The 18,154-nt window shown below is 38.5% G+C and overlaps 6 protein-coding genes across 16 annotated transcripts; 3 read left to right on the top strand and 3 right to left on the bottom strand.

Annotated features, from left to right (window-relative positions):
* Nucleotides 1–129: 129 nt before the first annotated feature.
* On the bottom strand, nucleotides 130–10,802 carry LOC6561006 (14-3-3 protein zeta). 10 transcript variants are annotated; one of them, XM_032735072.2, is made up of 7 exons: nucleotides 10,769–10,802; nucleotides 4,532–4,797; nucleotides 4,325–4,438; nucleotides 4,081–4,207; nucleotides 2,739–2,862; nucleotides 2,441–2,604; nucleotides 130–1,296 (listed from the first exon to the last, which is right to left on the bottom strand). In XM_032735072.2, exons 2-7 carry the CDS (start codon nucleotides 4,591–4,593, stop codon nucleotides 1,141–1,143), a joined length of 747 nt encoding a protein of 248 aa, XP_032590963.1. In that variant the 5' UTR covers nucleotides 4,594–4,797; nucleotides 10,769–10,802; the 3' UTR covers nucleotides 130–1,140. The 10 variants fall into 10 exon arrangements, with proteins under 10 accessions (XP_032590963.1, XP_032590960.1, XP_043072279.1 ...); XM_032735069.2 differs by having other exon boundaries at nucleotides 10,629–10,788; XM_043216344.1 differs by lacking the exon at nucleotides 2,441–2,604 and adding an exon at nucleotides 2,000–2,163 and having other exon boundaries at nucleotides 10,769–10,788.
* A 31-nt stretch (nucleotides 10,803–10,833) lies between these two features.
* LOC6561005 (mRNA turnover protein 4 homolog) lies at nucleotides 10,834–11,909 on the top strand. Its single transcript, XM_001986203.2, has 3 exons — nucleotides 10,834–11,012; nucleotides 11,073–11,320; nucleotides 11,374–11,909. The coding sequence occupies exons 1-3, from the start codon at nucleotides 10,985–10,987 to the stop codon at nucleotides 11,839–11,841; spliced, it is 744 nt and encodes a 247-aa protein (XP_001986239.1). The 5' UTR covers nucleotides 10,834–10,984; the 3' UTR covers nucleotides 11,842–11,909.
* Nucleotides 11,854–13,132, bottom strand: LOC6561208 (SAGA-associated factor 29). The gene is made up of 4 exons (XM_001986202.2): nucleotides 12,994–13,132; nucleotides 12,671–12,904; nucleotides 12,212–12,599; nucleotides 11,854–12,141 (listed from the first exon to the last, which is right to left on the bottom strand). Exons 1-4 carry the CDS (start codon nucleotides 13,030–13,032, stop codon nucleotides 11,927–11,929), a joined length of 876 nt encoding a protein of 291 aa, XP_001986238.1. The 5' UTR covers nucleotides 13,033–13,132; the 3' UTR covers nucleotides 11,854–11,926.
* A 100-nt stretch (nucleotides 13,133–13,232) lies between these two features.
* Nucleotides 13,233–14,588, top strand: LOC6561207 (diphosphomevalonate decarboxylase). Its single transcript, XM_001986201.3, has one exon. It carries the CDS (start codon nucleotides 13,306–13,308, stop codon nucleotides 14,485–14,487), a length of 1,182 nt encoding a protein of 393 aa, XP_001986237.1. The 5' UTR covers nucleotides 13,233–13,305; the 3' UTR covers nucleotides 14,488–14,588.
* Nucleotides 14,589–15,767: 1,179 nt separating this feature from the next.
* Nucleotides 15,768–17,129, bottom strand: LOC6560997 (transcription factor AP-1). 2 transcript variants are annotated; one of them, XM_001986199.3, is made up of 3 exons: nucleotides 16,988–17,129; nucleotides 16,168–16,796; nucleotides 15,768–16,102 (listed from the first exon to the last, which is right to left on the bottom strand). In XM_001986199.3, the coding sequence occupies exons 2-3, from the start codon at nucleotides 16,760–16,762 to the stop codon at nucleotides 15,768–15,770; spliced, it is 930 nt and encodes a 309-aa protein (XP_001986235.1). In that variant the 5' UTR covers nucleotides 16,763–16,796; nucleotides 16,988–17,129. The 2 variants fall into 2 exon arrangements, with proteins under 2 accessions (XP_001986235.1, XP_043072277.1); XM_043216342.1 differs by having other exon boundaries at nucleotides 16,168–16,835; nucleotides 16,988–17,118.
* A 100-nt stretch (nucleotides 17,130–17,229) lies between these two features.
* LOC6561162 (60S ribosomal protein L29) lies at nucleotides 17,230–17,811 on the top strand. Its single transcript, XM_001986198.3, has 3 exons — nucleotides 17,230–17,248; nucleotides 17,416–17,531; nucleotides 17,594–17,811. Exons 2-3 carry the CDS (start codon nucleotides 17,430–17,432, stop codon nucleotides 17,720–17,722), a joined length of 231 nt encoding a protein of 76 aa, XP_001986234.1. The 5' UTR covers nucleotides 17,230–17,248; nucleotides 17,416–17,429; the 3' UTR covers nucleotides 17,723–17,811.
* Nucleotides 17,812–18,154: the final 343 nt, after the last annotated feature.

The following is an 18,154-nucleotide window of genomic DNA, read 5'->3' as shown; positions in this document are numbered from 1 at the left end:
AGAAAAAAAGAATTACAAATAATACATAATTTGTTTCTTTTGGTTCGCTTGAGCTCTGCAGTTATGCAGGGGTTGTTCTTCTTTGACGACGAAAAATATATATATGGGCATTATTTGTAATTACATATGTTGTGTAAACCAATTAGCCTTTGTTTATTATTATTATTGTTTGTTTTTTTTTTTAAGGAAAGCGACGCAGCGCATTAAACAAAAATAAAAGACATTATAGTTTTTTGTTGACTGTGTCTTGTGTTCTGTTGTTGTTGTAGTTTGCTTGTATGTTAATATAAAACAAAATGTAATTATTTATTAAAACATAATTATAATAAATAATATTACTTTTAGGCATATGTATAGTGTACGCTGTTGGCCGAAATAGCGGAATAGTAAATAACTACACAAAACAAAATTCACATCTTTGCCGCCACACACACACATATTCATCGTATTCTCGATAGGCTGATAAAGTAGTTTTCGTTTAGTGTTTTGTTTTTAGATTTGATCTTGTATATGCAAATTGTTGCAAGAGCATACTATTTTGTAAACAATGACAAATTGAACGGCATGTGAAGCAAATTAAGACGTTTGGTTTTCTTATCATTCTCATTTTAGACTTTAATCGGCATTTGTTCTCTCAATTTCACAATAGTTGCTGCGAATACATGCATGTATTCATTTCAAACAATTGGAACAATTCTTGTATGTGACCCTCAATTGCAATACACGTATACGTAATGCGTATACGTATTAAACTGTCTATAAACCAGATTTGGTTCTTCCTTCTTCCTTCTCAGTTGTATGCATGACAATAGTTTCTCCTGCCCATCTTAGCCTCAACTCACTCACACAAAACTATCATCACACAGCCACAAGAAGCTGAATCAAGTATTCTTCTGCTGTTGTTGTTTGTGTTGGTTTCTGTTTTTGTTTGGATTTGTGTTTTGTGTCGATGCTGATGTTGGTTTTGATGTTGCTTTTATTATTACATTACTGCTCTCTGCTGCTTTCGACTTCAAAGATTTGTTTGTTTGTTTGTTTTTATATATCTTGCTTATGTTTTGTTTTGTTTGTTTGTTTGTTGGTTTTTGTATTACTGAATAATATTTGCATAGTCAAAAAGGAAACATTTTAGTTGTTTGGTTAGTTGTCACCGCCCTCCTGTGGCTCATCGCCATCACCCTGGGTATCGGAGGTCCAAAGAGTCAGGTTATCCCTCAACAATTGCATGATGAGTGTTGAGTCTTTGTATGAGTCCTCATTCAGTGTGTCCAGCTCGGCTATCGCATCATCGAACGCCTATATTTCATATTTGTATCGTACACATAAAATAAATAGCATTTAGTATTACAATTAATTAGCAATAGGATATATATATTTATATAACAATGCAAAATGCCGGCAAGAGGTAAATGCAAATTCAATTTATTTATTGTTCAAGTGCCAAAACGGAAGCAATTCATTTTCAATTAGAGTGGAATAGAGACTTTAAAATTGTTTTAGTATTTGTGGATTGTAAATAAATACTGTTCTTTTTTTAATTTTTTTTTTTGTTTCATTTAGCAAAACTAAGCAAAATCATAAACATATTTATCTAGCAAAAACTAAAAATAAACTAAAAAAACTAATGTAGATCACCTAACGGTTAATGCACTTTCTCTTACAATAATCATTAAACTTCACCAGCAAGATTCATGTGGATATTGTGGTTATTGGACACAGGCACAGCACACAAAAGAGCAGCGAACACATAAGCCAGGCTAAGCCGCTTCGAACATGCGAATTACAAAGCTCTCCACATATATATATTAATCTGTATATTTATGTGTGTGTGTTTGTGTGTGGTGTATGTTTTCTCAGACTATGAGTTAATTTAGAAGCAGACGCGTTACGGATATTAGTTACATCAAACAACAACAAATAGTTAAATAATTTAATAACTTAATATTGTGTAAGAAAACAAAAAACAAGAGCAACAAACAACAAAAAAAAAAGACTGAACCTGTTTAGCTAAATGACAAGCCCTCGCTGGTGAATTGATAATTTCGTAATAGAAGACGGAAAAGTTGAGTGCAAGACCTAATCTGATTGGATGTGTTGGCTGCATTTTAGTTTTTGCAATATCGAATGCCTCTTGATAAGCTTTTTTCGAGTCCTCAACGACGTCTGATTAATTGTATGGTAACGTTAATTTAAATGAAACAAAAAAGAAAATAAACAAGCAAAGTACACAATTAGTTTTGTTTTTTTTTCATATATGGTACTATATAAATGAACAATTTTTGCTTATATGTACGAACGAGTTTAAATACATTTAAATTGAAATTGGTTTCGGTTTTTTTTTTTTTTTTTTTTTGCACTTTGCATTTGCATTTTTTTTGCTTGCTTGCCAGACACTTTGACAAGGCGTTGGAGTTTGTTGTGTGTGTATTGTATTATTAACCTGTTTAGCCAATTGGCAAGCCTTATCTGGAGAATTCAAAATCTCATAATAGAAGACTGAGAAGTTAAGTGCAAGACCCAAGCGAATGGGATGTGTTGGCTGCATTTTGCCCTTGCTAATGTCAAATGCATCCTGGTAAGCGGTTTGGGAATCGTCGACAACAGCTGCATTATTTTAATGAACACACAAGAGAATATAGGTTGGTTTAGGGTTTGTTTTACGTTCGTATTATCATATAATAAGTTTGCACATTTGGGCGATGTCATCATCATCTGTCGATGGTGCATGTGGTACTTACTGTTGCGTGCGTCTCCTGTGGCGACCTCAGCTAAATACCTGTAATAATCTCCCTTCATCTTCAAGTAGAAAACCTTGCTTTCTGGATTGCTGGCTTTTGGAATAAGATATTTGTCCAGAAGTCCCTGTTGAACAAAAAAGAACATTAAGTTAAATTAAAAAACATTTCATTTACATAATCTAAAGACAAGCTTTGCATGTTACAACATTGCCTGTAAATCAGAGCACAGCACCCATCATATAAATAAACATTCGTAATTGCTATGCTCACAAATAAGGTGCCCATAATCCAATATTATGTCAGGCAAGGCTTACAGCTTATGCCACTTTGTATACAGCTACAAATATAAATAGCTATTTATGTATGTATATGCATTATATGTATGCCAATTTTACAGTTGACTACAGCACTTCAAAGTATTATCGATTTTTTGTAACCAGAGAGAGGAAGCCAAACACCCACCACCCCCTTCATTGGGGACTGTTTACAATATACACATGTCACCGATAGACTTTTCCACCTATTTTTAAACTGACATTAAAACCTATTCCGCCCAATAGGTCAACAGCTTGTCGTACGTTTTAAAATATGGTTAGGTGCAGACAAAAAAAAAAGACTGTAATTAAATTGACATTAATCAAGGCAAGTTGGTTTGATGGTTGCTATTGCTGTGGCTATCTTATCTTTGGCGTGTATAAATAAAAAAAGAGTATATCTTGCTTGTTTCGTCGTGTGCGTGTTCTAAAATATATAGGTGTGTGGAGGGTGTGTGTGTGTATATAGCTTATAGAATGGATGTGCAGTGTGGCAGCAGCAACAGCAACATGTCTGGAAAATTTTCTTTTTAAAAATAGATTTATTGATTGTAATACAATTTGTCGCTGGCCCACACACACACACACAGACACACGCATGCACACAAAGAAACCAGGGTGCACAGTGGGCCATCGAAGCCCTTTTATAGTAATAATGCGGCGTTTGTAATTTCAGACTAGCCCTTAACGAAACTGACGCGACAATATAGACTTATATATATATATATATTGGTATTGGTACAAGCAAAAGGAGGATGGATGCTCGGGCACAGAGCACTTGCGCAGTGCACAGCCGCCACAGTTGGGCGCTTTGTTAGAGTCAGTTGTCCTCATCATAATTTGCTTATTGCCGTGTGGTGAGAATGGGTGTGGGGTATATATATGTATACATTTATATAGCATATATATATATTTATATATACTATGAGGAGCTAACAAGGTTCATGGTCATGGGCAAAAAAAAAGCGCTAAAAGAGAGCAAGAGCGAGAGAGAGCATAGCTATAGCAGCTGCTATGTAGATACGTACCAGAACTTCATAGCAAATTTCTCTAAGCTCCTTCTCCACACGCTCTCTGTACTCGCGGGCGAGCTGTTGTTTTCTGGCGGATGCTTCGGTTTTCTGCTCGATGGAGGAAATGACGCGCCACGATGACCTGTTGTTATATTTAATTGAAATATACAAATATATATATTTAATTGAAATATACAAATATATATATATATATATATTATATAAATATATATCTTCAAGTGTTGAGCGGTGAATTTACCTGCGCGCTCCAACCACATTTTTGTAGGCAACGGAGAGCAGATTTCTTTCCTCATTTGACAGCTCGACGCCCGTCTCTGTGACTGATTTCATGGCCTGGGCCATGTCATCGTAGCTAAAGAATACAAGCAGGAAAAACAAAATCGAAAGGGAAACCACAAAATTAATATTTAAATTCAATTATTTATGCTGTGCACTTATAACTTACCGCTCTGATTGCTCGGCCAATTTTGCCTTCTGGACCAGTTCTTCCTTATCGACTGTCGACATTTTGCTTTTGTTGTTTTTCTCAGTTACTTGACCAAACTAATAATAATTTGTATGTGTGTGTGTGTGGCTGGTGTGTGTGTCAGTGTTCGTGTGTGTAATTTGCCCACGTTCACGACTGTTACCGTTGATAGACAGCAGAGAAATTAATTAAAGTAAGGAGGAATCCACAGCTCAAAGCGTCGCTCACAATATGTGACTGGTTATCTGTAAGATACAAAAGATAAATACAAATAGATTTAAAAATAATACACATAATAAACATCGTATCGCACTTGCTACTAATTCTAGTTTGAAATTCTCACGAGACATCAATCAATATTAATAATTGCCAACCTGTTCAAATATTTGACGAGCAAGCCGTAAGCATCACCCACACACTAAATTGCAAGCTACGATTAATTCATTTATTTCTCCCGCCAACTTATTCGCATACACATACAATCACATATATATATATATTTATCTATATATATATATATATACTCTATATATTATATAGTATATATGGATAGCGGCTTACGCACAAATACACACGCAAAAGCACACTCACAACAGCTGCGCAAAGAGGAAAAAGCCCGAATAAATATCTACCGCTGCTGAGTTGCTCTTCCGACCAGGCCCAAAACTCGACTAAAAAGAGAACATGCCCCAAAAGGCTGGGCTGTTGCTGGTGCAAAAGGAGCAAAGCTTGCTGGCGTTGGCAACACAGTGGCAACAAATAGAATAGCAGCTGCGCGTTGCACACATCGCCCGATGATATTGTGATATGCTGCGGTCCCATAGACGTAATAAAAGTATGATTCAATATATATACATTTACGATTATCTGGTTTTAAAAAATAAATGATTCAAAGTTTAACATTTTCGTTTTGAGTTCACAATTACAATTAGCATTCCAACAATAAACAACAAATAATGAATGAATCATTGCATTTGATTTGAGCGCGCACAAAAATCAAAAGTTGACTCGCATAATAAAAAATTCATATATATTGTTGACTGCTTAAGTTGTCAATAAATTGCGTTTCGTGTTTAAGTTAAACAGCCAGCTGTGAGTCACATTCCACACATACATTTCGCGTTTGTATTTATTACAACATATATGATACACACATACACACTCAACTCACACATACACGTGCATATTATAATGCAAAAGGGTAACCTGTTGCCAGCCACACACACACATACATGGATGACCTTAAACGTTTGAGTGTGTATAGATGCCATTACATAAATATTGATTGATTATTATTTATAAATAAGCGCCGAGTGAGGCGTCGGCTGATTGATGCATTTTCCATTATCCTTCCTTAAAGGGGGCTGGGCTCTTAACGTAATAATAATAATAATAATAATGGCAAAATTATTATTATACCCAAGAGAAGGTTTGTCAGTCCGTGTTACTCAAGAGGATATTTGCTCAAGCACCTGGCGACGAGCGACAGCTTTTAGCATAATGTGCTTTTGACAGGTACAAAATGGCAGTGATCGGCGGAGCAGTGGTGGGGTGTGGGGTGGTGTGCCAACTTGCCTACTTAGTGAAATTTGTTCTTCTGATTTAAATTGTTTGCCAACACTATTCACACATCACACGTGCCGTGCCTGCCAAATTGACAATTCGGTTCGTTTAGTGGGGCCTAACTTCAAGTTGATACACACTGATACAAAATCAATGGAAAGAAACAAAAGAAAAATATACAAAAATAAAATAATAAAAAAAAAAAAAACCAGCAGCGGCAACGACAAGCAAATGAAATGAAAATAAAAGAAACACAAAAAAAAAGCATCATGCACACAGAGAGAAAAGTTAAAAATAAACTATGAATAAAAATTGAAAATAAAATAAAGAGAGAAATCTGTGGCTTTTTTTTATGTGTGTGTGTGTATATCTGAGTAAGCACGTACATATATATTTATACAGCTACCACTAGAGATACAGATACAGATTCAGATACATATATGTATTTAGACAGAAGCATATTACTTGAATGTATCCAACCAAATGACAAAGATAAATGCACAAATGACACCAATGCACAAATCTCAACATGCTCACAAGAAGTCTGTTGAAATTTTCGGAATTTTGGAAATATTTTTAAGGTGTTTACAAGATAAGTAATACTAGACGACTTTTAAGTTGTATCTGAACCATGGAATATACAACCTATATTATTCAGTTAAAAACTGTACATTTGCACACACCCACTTGTTGGATATAATATATATATATATATATATATATATATGTTTATATATATATATATATATATATATATATGTTTATATATATATATATATATATATATATACGCGATCTAATCTGAACCGACCGTCAAAGTCTAGAAACATTGAACCTTTGGCTGCACACAAGTGCAGGTAAATATATATATATATATATATATATAAACATATACATAGATATAGATCTATATAAGTATGTACGTATGTAGAGCATGCTTTGTATGTTTGAATAGATGGTTTGTATTTTTTTTTGGCGCTGCTCGTTTTTAGGTCAATTGACGTCTTTTCGTATAGTTATTGACAAAAAATAAAATAAAATAGAAAATAACTTAAACTAAGTAGACCGCAACGGTGTTGGAGGCATTGGAATGATTTTTGTTAATTTCTAAATTCATCGACATACACACACACACAAATGTATTTTGGTGTATGGGTGGGTTTGTGTTTAAATAGCATTCAGCAGCAGCAGCAGCCAGACCAGCCACTCCCTCCTCTTTATAGAGTGGAACCCACAAAATCAACTCGCAGCCATGAAGTCAACTGTATGCGTCATGGACTGCGTCATTTTTTGTGGATTTGCCTTACAATGAGGAAGTAGCTACGACGACGACTACAACTGCAAGAGGCAACCACAGACTATTTTTGATGTAAATGTATGCACACAAACACTCATACTTTTGCGCAAGTGTGCCTTATAAAAAGGTAAATTAAGAAAGACGACGGCATTGGCTTTGGTCAGTGTATTACAGATTGTGGATGGATAACGGCAAAAATAAAATTCGAAACCGTTTGTTCAATTCTGCGATGACGGCAACTTTGACTACTGTGCAAAACAGCGCTGCTTTGCCAGTGCATAAGTATGTGTGTGTGTGAAATACACCATACCGGGCGGCAAATGTTAAATTCACCACACCGGCCCCATGAGGTCGTCGCGACAACGGTGATTCGACTGCGGCTACATGCGCAGTAGAGGGAAAAAATACGGCTATAGAGAAATGCAGATAAGAACGAAAATTCCAATACACAAAGTTTTAAGAAATAGACAACCAAAAAGAGAGCTTTCAACACCATTCTGGCGCACATACAGACATATATCCATACATAAGTATGTCCTTATGCATAGAGCGAGATTTGATGAACAATTGTAAATTCTTGGATTTGAAAAGGCTATAAGTAAAATTACTTGCATTTAGCAATCGATGTAGCAATGTTTGTATATATGTGTGTACATTAGCTCACCAAGAAACAAGTGTGTGAGGGAGGAGGAGCAGGGTGGGGGAGGTGAAGAGCACGCAACAAAAAGTATAAAAATAATCCCACCGGAGTGATAGAGAGAGACCGAACGACAGGAGAACGAACACACACATACACTTACACTGAAGCAAACAGCGATGGCTGTGAGAGCAGTGCGGCATAAAAAGCACACGTAACCGCGTGTGTCGACAACTTAAACACACAGACACACATACATGCATTAAACGTACGTAAAAAAATGTTCACATATCTTTTCAGATATACACACACACATTTACATTATTATTACATACATATATATTTCCACATATTCACATATATGCATGGTGAATTGCGACAGCAAATCCAATAAAAAATGTAAAACTGCACCATACATCATTATGTACATAATGTATATATAGAATATATATGTATACATATATATATATTTTTTTTTTAATTGAATACTCATCGCAAAACAATTTGCATTTACATCAAGGGAAAAAAAATGAAGCAGCTTTTTTTGTGCATATGCGTAATACATTCTGACTTGCATACATATTTACATCCATACATTCGTTCATCAGCACGTACAAATATGTGTGTGTGTGTAGTTGAGCTATTGACGACTGAAACGCCTAGCGACCAGTCAGAAGCCAGAACACACTTGAGCAGAGCAGAGCAGCAGAAATTCGCCTGCCTTCTTCGCATTAGCCAAGTCAGTCAGTTGTTGCCACGGCCGCCAACAATCAACCGAAAGCACTGAAAATACGAAGCTACAGACGAATCTCGCTACTACTACATATTCATATATACACACATATATAAATATATATATAATACATATATACATTTTTATACATATATATGTATATGCACACTGATACACAATGTACCAATACCAATGCAGAGCGAACGCATATGTATTTTTTGCACAAATTCACAGTTCTTTTTGCGTAGTATTTTTATCGATCGTTCCATGGAAGCATGTAGAAGAAATTTTTTTTTTCAGTATGCGGCATTTGCACATGTTCTCGTCTCGCTTTACAGTCGATATGAGTCCAGAATATGATGTATGTATAAATTAACCGAGAGAATATGCACGTGTTTTATTCACTTAAGTTAAGGTTTTATAATTGATAAAAAAGTACACACACATATATTTATATATATATATATATATATATATATTTCGCCCCATATTATTACTACTAATGCAGATTGGCTGGTTACCTTACATTCGATTCACTCGAAACGACAACGACGACTACCAACGAACGGCGAACGACTAAAGTGATGGCAAATGTTGCACACACAGTAAAAGCGACGAGCGCTGTATCTGTGTGTAGTTCCTCTCACATTCATAAATACAGACACACACTCACTCACAGACAGGCAGCAGCGCATGCCGCTACAGCATAAGATACAGGCGAGAGACAGAGAACGAGAGCGAGAGCGAACAAAGAGCCGGAGAGTAGGTTTGAAAAAAATTGTGTGTGAATAGCAGTTAGTGTTGCCAACCTGGCTGCAAAATAAAGTTGCCAGGTGTGTCACAAGTGAATTGGGTTCGTTAAGTTTTCAAATGACCTGTTGACAAAAGAGTTCATTGGGTTATTATAAATTATTATTATTATTAAGCAAGCAAAATAATCTTGTATGCAGGTATTTCTTGTTGTTGTTGGCATTTACAAGCTATATTTTTATAGATGTATGAGTGTGACGCATGCTACAGAAATGTTGGGGCGGAGCTTTGTTGCTGTCAATTGTGTGCAATTGTCTCGTTTAATTGAGTAATTTGAATGAGACTCGGACTCGGATTGTATGTAAAATGTTAAATTTTCAGAATTCCAATATTACAAATTGTTATTTGACGGCCTTGCCTTGCCTTTGCATTGTGTGCGACAATTTGAGCATTGCAAACATTATAAAATTTATAATTATAGCGAATTTCTTTCAACAATAACCACTTGAAAGGATTTGGACTAAGCTCTCAAAATTCTACCTGTTTTGAGAACCTTCAAAGCTCTTATCTCCCGTCATGCACACTGATTAAACTTATTTTTTTTCTACTTCAACTGGCTGTGATGGCAGCTTATCAGCAATTATGTGCTTTTGATAAGCCCCAGAAAAATTATTGCTTTAGTACGACTAATGTTTTTGCACAAGAGTACAAAAAAAAAAAAACAACAAAAAATCATATCCGACAAGCGCTGCTGGGAGCAGTCTGACTTTTTGAATTCTAACTGATTAAAGAAAAATTTTTGTTGTTGTTGGCAATGCTCCGCACAGAGTTTCACTCGGTGAATTCAGTAGAATTACGTCATCAGCGTCCTACTTGAAATTTGTACATTTAGTTCAGAATGTGTTTAGATATTCTCTTTATTTGCTAGGAATGTTACACAACTTGTATATCCACATTTTGTACGTGTTGCATGAATGGGGGTAGTTAATTCACTTAGCGTTTCAGAATCAATAAATAGGAAAAATGCGGTTTTTTGTCTCGCCGACAATATGGCGCTGCTCCAAGTGTGCCATAATTTGTGGCACAAATTACTCACTGCGCAATTTACAAATTACATGTGAAACAAACGAACGTTTTTGCACAAAGCACAGCTGTTGGTTTTTTTTTTTGAATTCACTAGGGTAATTTAATTATGATTTGTAACCCAATATATGTAAAATTACTACGTAAAAACACCTTTCGTCGGCTATTGTTGCAGTGTGACCAGGCTAAAGTATTAAAATACTTAATATGCAGTCAACAGGCTTGCGGCTTGGCGTTAAATGAGTTGGCAGCCGCATAAAAGAATCGATATATCGATAAATATACACATCGTAAAGCGGTCGCACGTGTTTATTCCGCTGTTTAAATCTGGTCAAGATTTGAGTTGGGTATAAGTTATAAATAAGCAAAATGCCACGCTCCAAACGTGATAAGAAAGGTGTGTATTAATGTGTATTTTATGTTTAATTTATTAATTTTCCTGCCTCACCGTTCATAGTTTCGCTGACGAAGACGGATCGCAAGGGTCTCGCTTGGAAGCAGCGCATCATTGACGACATTCGCTTCTGCGTGGAGAAGTATCCCAATATCTTTGTGTTCCAGGTGCAAAATATGCGCAATAATCTGCTGAAGGATTTGCGCCAAGAATGGAAGCAAAATTCCCGTTTCATTTTCGGCAAAAATCGCATCATGCAAATCGGCTTGGGACGCACAAAAGCCGAAGAAGTTGAAACAGGAATTCATAAAGTATGTTTCTAAATATTCATATAAATGTATAATAATTGGTAATCATTTTGTAGCTATCGAAGCGTCTGAGTGGCCAGGTGGGTCTGCTCTTCACAGAAAAGTCCAAGGCAGATGTGCTTGCCTGGGCCGAGAATTATTGGGCTGTCGAATATGCACGCAGTGGTTTTGCGGCAACGGAAACGGTAACTTTGCCAGCTGGCCCGCTGGAGGAATTTGCGCATTCGATGGAGCCGCATTTGCGTTCGCTGGGTCTGCCCACGAAACTGGAGAAGGGTGTGGTGACCATCTACAGTGATTATACGGTATGTGAAGAGGGCAAAATTCTGACACCTGAACAGGCGCGGATCCTCAAATTGCTGGGTAAACCAATGGCCAAGTTTCGCTTGACAATGAAATGCTCCTGGACCAAGGACGATGGCTTCCAACTGCACGTTGAGGAGGAGGAGGAGGAGGCGGACATGGTAACAGAGTGTCCCGTGGAGGAGGATGATGAAGAGGAAGAGGATGATGACGAGGAATGAGAACAGTTTAGCTAAGATTTCATTTAGAAATTAAGTATACAATTATATATCTATATAGCTGTTATAAACGTGTTTATTAATTAATTTAGGCCGAGGAGAGATTGCCACTGCCACTGCCCGCACCCTTCTTGGTGGGCTTGTAGGCAATCACATATCGTTGGGCCACTGGCAACGGTTCTGCATAGCCATTCAAATACGATGAATCCTCGAAGAGCACCTCGTATTCCTCCGTTGCCATCTGCGGCAGACGATGCACGATTGCCTTGTAGAAGCAAGTCGTTTGTGGATACAGAGCCATGACTAAAACGGAAGACATTTGGAAATGTAACAACAATGTAACCACATGTACTCCAATTGTAAGCATCCTTACCCACTGTATCCTTGGGAAACAGCGCATGTCCATCCGTTTCGGGATTGGCGCGCATCAATGGCAATGGAATCACTTTGCGCTTGCTCAGCACATGTCGATCTTTTTGCTCCTCATCGATGTCGATGACATCGTATTTGTTTTGCCTGTGCAAAAATTGCACCACCTCGGCCAATATCCAGTTCTCCTCCTCGTCGGAGCCCTTGGCCAACGCAGCCACATTGTCACCCACCTTGGCCACATAGCTGCTCTCCGCAGGAATAGCGCCACACAATGCCGGCGCACGTTCGCCCGGCTTACCAACGAATAGGGGTAATGTTTGGGCAGACAATTGAACCATTTTCATGAGAGCTCCACGACGAATCGCTTCCTTGTTGCCAGCATTGCGAGCCTGCAAAGAAATTATGGCATATTTGTTTATAATTGCAATATATGTATATATTTTTTCATTTACACACTTACCTGTATACGTCGTTCGTTGCGTATATTTCGGATCTCGTGAATTTTGGCCAAGGCTGCTCGGATGGTGGCTTCCTCTTGGGTTGCCTCCAAAATCTTGGATTGGAGCAGCGTTTTCAATTTGGAATTCGCTGTCTGATTTTGCTGGGCACGCACCAGGCTGGCAATTGAGCTCTCCGCACGTCGGCGCTCATTGTCCACTTTGTGTATGTGCTGCTGAATGTCCTTTAAGCGATCCTAAAATAAATTAATATTTGTTTATATCATTCTAATTTTTTAATTGCAATTGCACTTGAAATTATACAATACTAGCAGCCACTACCCACCTGAATTTGCTGGGCAGCGCTCTCTGCAGTTAGTGGCATATTTTTCTTTATTTATTATTTTTCTTATGTAGATTTTTTGTTTAATATGATTTTAATAATTGAACAAATTCTCAAATGACAATTGTTTACACACAAATGCACCAAAAAATGCCAACAAATAAAATACTAGAAAGTGACAATCTTTATATCGCTGTCGATCGTCTTATCGGTATATCGGTCGATCGGCGGACTGCCACAATTTGCAGTGAAAGTTAGCGAAAGTAATATTCAAACTTGAATGTATCATTGTTTAGTTTGTTGCTAACGAGAAATATGTTTACGGCAACGTGCGTGGCGCCTGTCAATATGGCCCTAGTCAAATACTGGGGCAAGCGCAACGAGGAGCTCATACTGCCCATCAATGACTCCATCAGCATGACGCTGGACGCCAACGAGATGTGCGCCAAGACAACTGTAGCCGCTTCGGAGAGCTTCAAGGAGAATCGCATGTGGCTCAATGGTGACGAGCAGCCTTTCCAGGCGAATGCCCGCCTGCAGCGCTGCCTGGATGGCGTACAACGTCTCGCTCTGGCGCATGGCGGCGCACACAGGTTTCCACTCTCGTGGAAAGTTCACATTGCATCGCACAATAATTTTCCAACAGCCGCTGGACTCGCTTCCAGTGCAGCTGGCTATGCGTGCCTTGTGTACACACTGGCACGCCTGTACGATGTGCCGTTAGACGAGCAGCTGACGACAATTGCACGGCAGGGCTCGGGTTCAGCCTGCCGTAGTTTATACGGCGGGTTTGTGCAATGGCAACGTGGTTCATCGGCTGATGGCAGTGACTCGATTGCTGTGCAACTGTCGCCTGCCACGCATTGGCCAAATATGCACATGTTGATTCTGGTTGTGAATGATGCACGCAAAAAAACTGGCTCCACAAGTGGCATGCAACGTGCCGTTGAAACCTCTGCCTTGATACAGCATCGGGCCACGCAGGTGGTGCCACAACGCAGTAAGGAACTGAAGGTGGCCATTGAGAAGCGTGATTTTAATGCATTTGCCACAATCACGATGAAGGAATCGAATCAGTTGCACGCAATCGCATTGGACACCTTTCCGCCGTGTGTCTACATGAATGATGTCTCCCACTCCATTGTCAATTTCGTGCACGAGTACAACGAGGAGGCGGGCTCCCTGCATGTGGCATACACATTCGATGCGGGTCCTAATGGTTGCCTCTATGTCCTCGATGAGCATGTGCCCCATCTTTTGGCTGCCATTCAATTGGCATTTCCCAATGATGCCCAGCAGAGTGTCGAATATCTCAAAGGGATTCCAGTGCCAGCAGTGGCTGTAAAGAATGGTTTTGGGGAGAATTCCGCTTCTGTTTACCACATCAACGCCAGGAATACGCTCAAATACATAATTCACACCAAGATTGGCGAGGGTCCCTGCCAGCTGGGCGATGAGAAGAGTCTGCTAATCGACGGACTTCCACTACCAAAATAATTTTCAAGGTGTGATTAATTAATTATGTCATGAATATTTAAAAAGTAGCAGCATCTAGTTTGGTTTTTTTTCACATCACATTTTTATTTACTTTGTTGGCGCATTTGCAATAAACTTTTTTTATTTCCATTATTTTGTGGCTTTTGTTATGCCAACAAGTTTATCGCTTTGAACTTTGAGTACATTTTGAAAAAAGCAATTTAAATATTTTCTTAAAAGGTATATAGTTTTTTGTATCTATGTAAATTGTATCTTTTGTTGGTAGAAAAATAGACTCGACCCACTGTGCATCTGAATTAGAGATGGGAGCTTGTCGTGCTCTATTGCGTGCCTTAGTCGAAATAACATGACAATAATATAAAATAGCCTAAGGCAAAATGGTGACAATAAACATTCAAATAGAATTTAATTAGGGTAGGTTACAGATATATATATATGTAATCTTTTAAGTGTATATTTATATTATACAAAAATTCTGTTCTATTCTTAATAAACAATAATATGCGTTACAATTAAATGTGTAGTTTTTAAATATTAAAGCATACAATATACATTTGTTATTTGGATGAAAGAGTGTTATTTTTTTCAATATAAATGAAATTTATTATTAGGTAATACAATTACTAAAAATCGAAGTAGGTAAATATTAAAACTTCAAATAGAGAAATTGCAAAACTGCTCCACAGAACATAAAAGTATTTTTCAGCAATTGATTTTGCTTACATTAATACTTGATCTTAAAAATACATATATAGGGGTACAATCTTTATAGTGTATATACATCTAGAACTAAATAAAAAAGCACTTTTCAAAAGCAATTCAATCAGGTGCAAATAAATCATTGCACGTTGGGAGTATAATTTTAGTTTAGGTAGAATAATTCAAGTTTTGCTGTTTGTGTTGATGATAAAGGCACTCGATGCTTAATGATATATATATATATATATATACATATATAATTAGCACGTGGACTCACTGCAGTCGGTTAAATGATCTATTGTGTCGATAACGACATGATTGCCAGTTGTTGGCAGCGCGTCCAAATCGAATGTGTTTGATGATGCATTAAGTAGTAGCTCCAAGGATATCTCCTGCTCCATGGCCACAGCTGAGAGCAGCACAACACCATTTTCCGGATCGACAGGCGTTGCGATAGTGTCCTCAATGATGTTGTCCTGATCTTCTGCGTCCTCCTCGGCATCTGTGTCATTGTCATTGTCGTCCGATATTAAACTGGACATATAACGCTGCACAGTCGCCTCAGCGCTGAGCTCCCTATGTTATTTGCCCGCCATCAGTGCGGCATTGGTAATGGACTGAACACTGCATCCGGCCTCCACATGCTCTATGACCTGTTGCTTTAACTGCGCCACATGATCTTTGAGTCCCTTTACAATGCCGGCCAAATCACTGTTTTCGCCCTTGAGGGACTTGACACGATCTTCAAGCTTTGAGATGCGTTCCAGTTTGCGTTTGCGACACTTGGAGGCGGCAACACGATTCCGTTGACGTTTGCGCTCCAGTTTAATCTTCTCCTGATCGGCCATATCGATGGGACTAACCGTTGGCGAACTGAGCACATTATTCGGCTCATCCTTGATGACGGGATAACCATCTGTAAAATATAAAATGAAGCTCATCAATAAGATTAATAATTAATGATGATGTGTAAGAACTGACCACCGTTGGTGTAGGTAAAGGAACCGCCACTGATGCCATTATTAACGGCCGTCATTGCGGTGGTTGCCACTGCAGCCGGATTGCTCGCAGGAACAGCTGCAGCAGCAGCAGCAGCAACAACAACAGCAGCAGCATTGTTGCCATTACTGCCCAGCAGCGCTTGGCTATTTTTGCTGGTGTGCAGATTCTGCAGCGCCACCTCAAAACCCCTGCCAAAATCCTCCTGCTCGGAGGTGATAGCGCCTACTTTCGAGGGGAAAACGGTGCCCGGCTGTGGTGTTTGCATCATTGTGCTCGACAGCAGGATTTTCTCCAGATCGGGTGTGTTCAGTGTCTTGCCGGGCACATCGGGTGAATCGATTAGCAAAGGCGCCACAGCACGTTTGTTCTTCTTGTTGAGGTCCAGGAATGCGGGACGTTTGCTGATGTTGGGCGTTGAGTTGCTACTTATGCTGGTGTTGGGTGTCTGAAATTCCATTGAGTCTTCAGCAGGGATTGGTTCCGGTTCCGTTTTCGGTATGATCGCTGCGGCGTTGGAATTATTACTGTTTGTGTTGCTGGCGAGCGCAGCAGCGGAAGCAGCAGATATTTTCATTTTTTTCCTTCAAATTATGACGTCAGACTGATTACTGAAAAAAAAAACAGAAAGAGGGAGAAAAAAAACAAAGCTGTTTTCGTGATAACTTGTTTTAGATGATGACTCATAGCTGCCTCTTCGCCTCTCACCCGCTACCCGCTTCCAAACACACACACACGCACACATTCAAATACTATAGCAAGCTCAAACAAACATGTCCTTTAATGCTGCTGCTTCACTTACCAAATTTACGCAAATTTAATGTTATATATATTATACAACAAACAAGAATTTAACTTTAAAGAACTTTCGAAATCGGCAATAGAATTGCGTATTATTGAATTGGTTTTTAGTATTCAGTGATGGTTATTGGGTTGCCACATCTTTTTGAACAAAACAATCAGCTGCTTAGTGTCGACATATCGATAAGACAGTGCGACTTGTTGGCAACTATCGATAGTGACGCTGCTTCTTCATCTTCTTTTCCGCTGAGCTGTCAAAAACGTAGGTCGCCAGTAAAATAAATATCAATTAGAAATCTACAAAAAATTGCATTATAATAACGCATCGGCAACTGTTGCAATTATTAATGAATAAAATGGGCTATAAATTATGTGTTCTAATGAATATTTTCTGTTTTCATGTTGTGTTGCCGCCCGCTCCAAGAACAGTTTGATAATTCGCAATGGCCAAGTCAAAGAATCACACAAATCATAACCAGAACAAGAAGGCGCATCGCAATGGCATCAAGCGTCCAATGCGCAAACGCCACGAGTCCTGCCTGGGCGTAAGTCTAACTTTGAGATAAATCCAAAATGAAAACAACTAAAAATTTATGTCGTTCCACAGATGGATGTCAAATTCTTGATCAACCAGCGTTATGCTCGTAAGGGCAACTTGTCCCGCGAGGAGGCAGTGAAGCGTTACAAGGAGCGCGTCGCCAGCCAGCAGGGCAAGCCAAAGCCTGTTAAATTGTAAATTCGTCGCCCCGAAATTCGTTCTTGTTGCTGTTGTCGACAAGTGTCGGAGATCGTGTCTTAGAATAAAGGAACAACTTTTTAACGAAATTACACAAATGCTATCAATGTTAATCGTTTTGTATATTGAGCTTTGAAAATGTAGGAGGCATAAAAGTCAGCTTGGTAAACATATATTTATATATATGTATATGTAAGTCGTTGCTGTTGGCGTTCTAAGCACATATTACAAATAAAAACTCGACGAAAGTTTTGTTTTGGCACATCGTATATCGATAATCATAAGACTGCTTGCTGTGGCGCGTTTGTCAAAATTATGCACATTTTGCCATTTGGCAATCTGGCAACGTTTTTAACGTTTGGCATCAGACCAGTGCCAAGCAAACACTTCGGCAACTGCTCGATTGAATGAAAATCCGTCAATGCCTTGGCC

The sequence above is a fragment of the Drosophila grimshawi genome, unplaced genomic scaffold (assembly GCF_018153295.1).
Source record: "Drosophila grimshawi isolate 15287-2541.00 unplaced genomic scaffold, ASM1815329v1 contig_1367, whole genome shotgun sequence".
Lineage (NCBI taxonomy): Eukaryota > Metazoa > Arthropoda > Insecta > Diptera > Drosophilidae > Drosophila > Drosophila grimshawi.
This window is presented reverse-complemented; position numbering and strand designations above follow the sequence as displayed.